Here is a 1,378-nt window from a genome sequence, read left to right on the forward strand (position 1 = left end):
CAGCGCCCCCCACTCTGCGCCAAGGCTCCCTGTGCCCTGCCATGCCAGGACTGCAGCCAGGGGGTCCTGGAGCCCCCAGCCATCTGGGCACAGGCTGCCTGCCGGCAGATGTTGCCCCTCTAAGCCCTGCTCTAATGGACCCCGATCCCGATCCTGGCCCCAGCAGATTAGGCAGCACCGGGGGCCAGAGAGGGGGGCCCTAAGCTTCTTATGGGCACCAGCCCCCAGGAGCCCCACGGGCTCACACAGGCCAGCAGCCCCTCGGCGCAGGGCCAGTGGCCTCGGCAGAGCTTGCATCCCCTCGGCAGTGCCTGCATCCTGGGACCCCTTCCCCATGAGCCACATCCTGCACTGTATCCACGTCTCGCTCCCAGCAATACCCCAAACCTGGCTCCTCTGGGTACCCCTGTTCAGGGCGGGGATCCACCTGGCCGCGTGGGCCACACTGGGGCTTCTGGGGGCCCTCGTGCCTCTCTGCCATAGCTTGGGGTGCCGCTGGAGTGGGGGGTCCCACAGATTGCACCGTGGCAGCCTGGCCCTGCTGCCCTTTGGTGTTGGAGCGCAGTTGGGATGGGCACCCTGGGTCCCCGTGCCCCCAGTGCCGGAGTGTGGGTGAGATGGGCACCCCAGATCCCGGTGGCCCCAGTGTCAGAGTCTGGGTGGGATGGATGCCCCGGATCCCGGTGCCCCTGGTGCGGGTGTGACCCCTGTCTCTTGGCAGCTGGGGCATGGCCGTCAATGTGTACTCGACGTCGGTGACCAGTGAGAACCTGAGCCGCCATGACATGCTGGCCTGGGTCAATGACTCCCTGCAGCTCAACTACACCAAGATTGAGCAGCTCTGCTCAGGTGGGCTTGGGGGGTGGTGTACGGGACATGGGGGGTGTTGCCAGGGTGTCCCCAGCCCCCCCTGACCGTGGCGTGGGCCCGGCACAGGGGCTGCGTATTGCCAGTTCATGGACATGCTGTTCCCCGGCTGCGTGCACCTGCGGAAGGTGAAGTTCCAGGCCAAGCTGGAGCATGAGTACATCCACAACTTCAAGGTGCTGCAGGCTGCCTTCAAGAAGATGGGAGTGGACAAAGTAGGTCCATGGGGATAGCGGGGGCTGCCCTGTGGGAGGCTGCTCCGCTGGGGTCCGTGCTGCTCTGTGCCAGTGTCCCCACCATGCCAGTGTCCCTGCTGTGTTAGGGGCACGCTGGGAGCACTGCCCTACCGGCCCCTCCGTGTCCCTCTAGATCATTGCAGTGGAGCGGCTGGTGAAGGGCAAGTTCCAGGACAATTTTGAGTTCATCCAGTGGTTCAAGAAATTCTTTGACGCCAACTATGATGGAAAGGAGTACAACCCGCTGCTGGCGCGGCAGGGCCAGGACGTCGCGC

General features: G+C 64.9%; 1 protein-coding gene across 1 annotated transcript in view; it reads left to right on the forward strand.

The window, feature by feature from the left end:
* The first annotated feature begins 303 nt into the window (after positions 1-303).
* The window catches only part of MAPRE3 (microtubule associated protein RP/EB family member 3), a 2,442-nt gene continuing 1,367 nt past the window's right edge, over positions 304-1,378 (forward strand). Inside the window, exons 1-3 of the mRNA XM_008642646.2 lie at positions 304-849; positions 937-1,082; positions 1,237-1,378. The exon at positions 1,237-1,378 is cut by the window's right edge and continues 15 nt beyond it. Of these exons, the coding sequence (XP_008640868.1) occupies positions 729-849; positions 937-1,082; positions 1,237-1,378 (409 nt within the window). The 5' untranslated portion in view covers positions 304-728. The remainder of the gene's footprint in view (positions 850-936; positions 1,083-1,236) is intronic.

Source organism: Corvus brachyrhynchos, unplaced genomic scaffold (assembly GCF_000691975.1).
Source record: "Corvus brachyrhynchos isolate BGI_N302 unplaced genomic scaffold, ASM69197v1 scaffold211, whole genome shotgun sequence".
NCBI lineage: Eukaryota > Metazoa > Chordata > Aves > Passeriformes > Corvidae > Corvus > Corvus brachyrhynchos.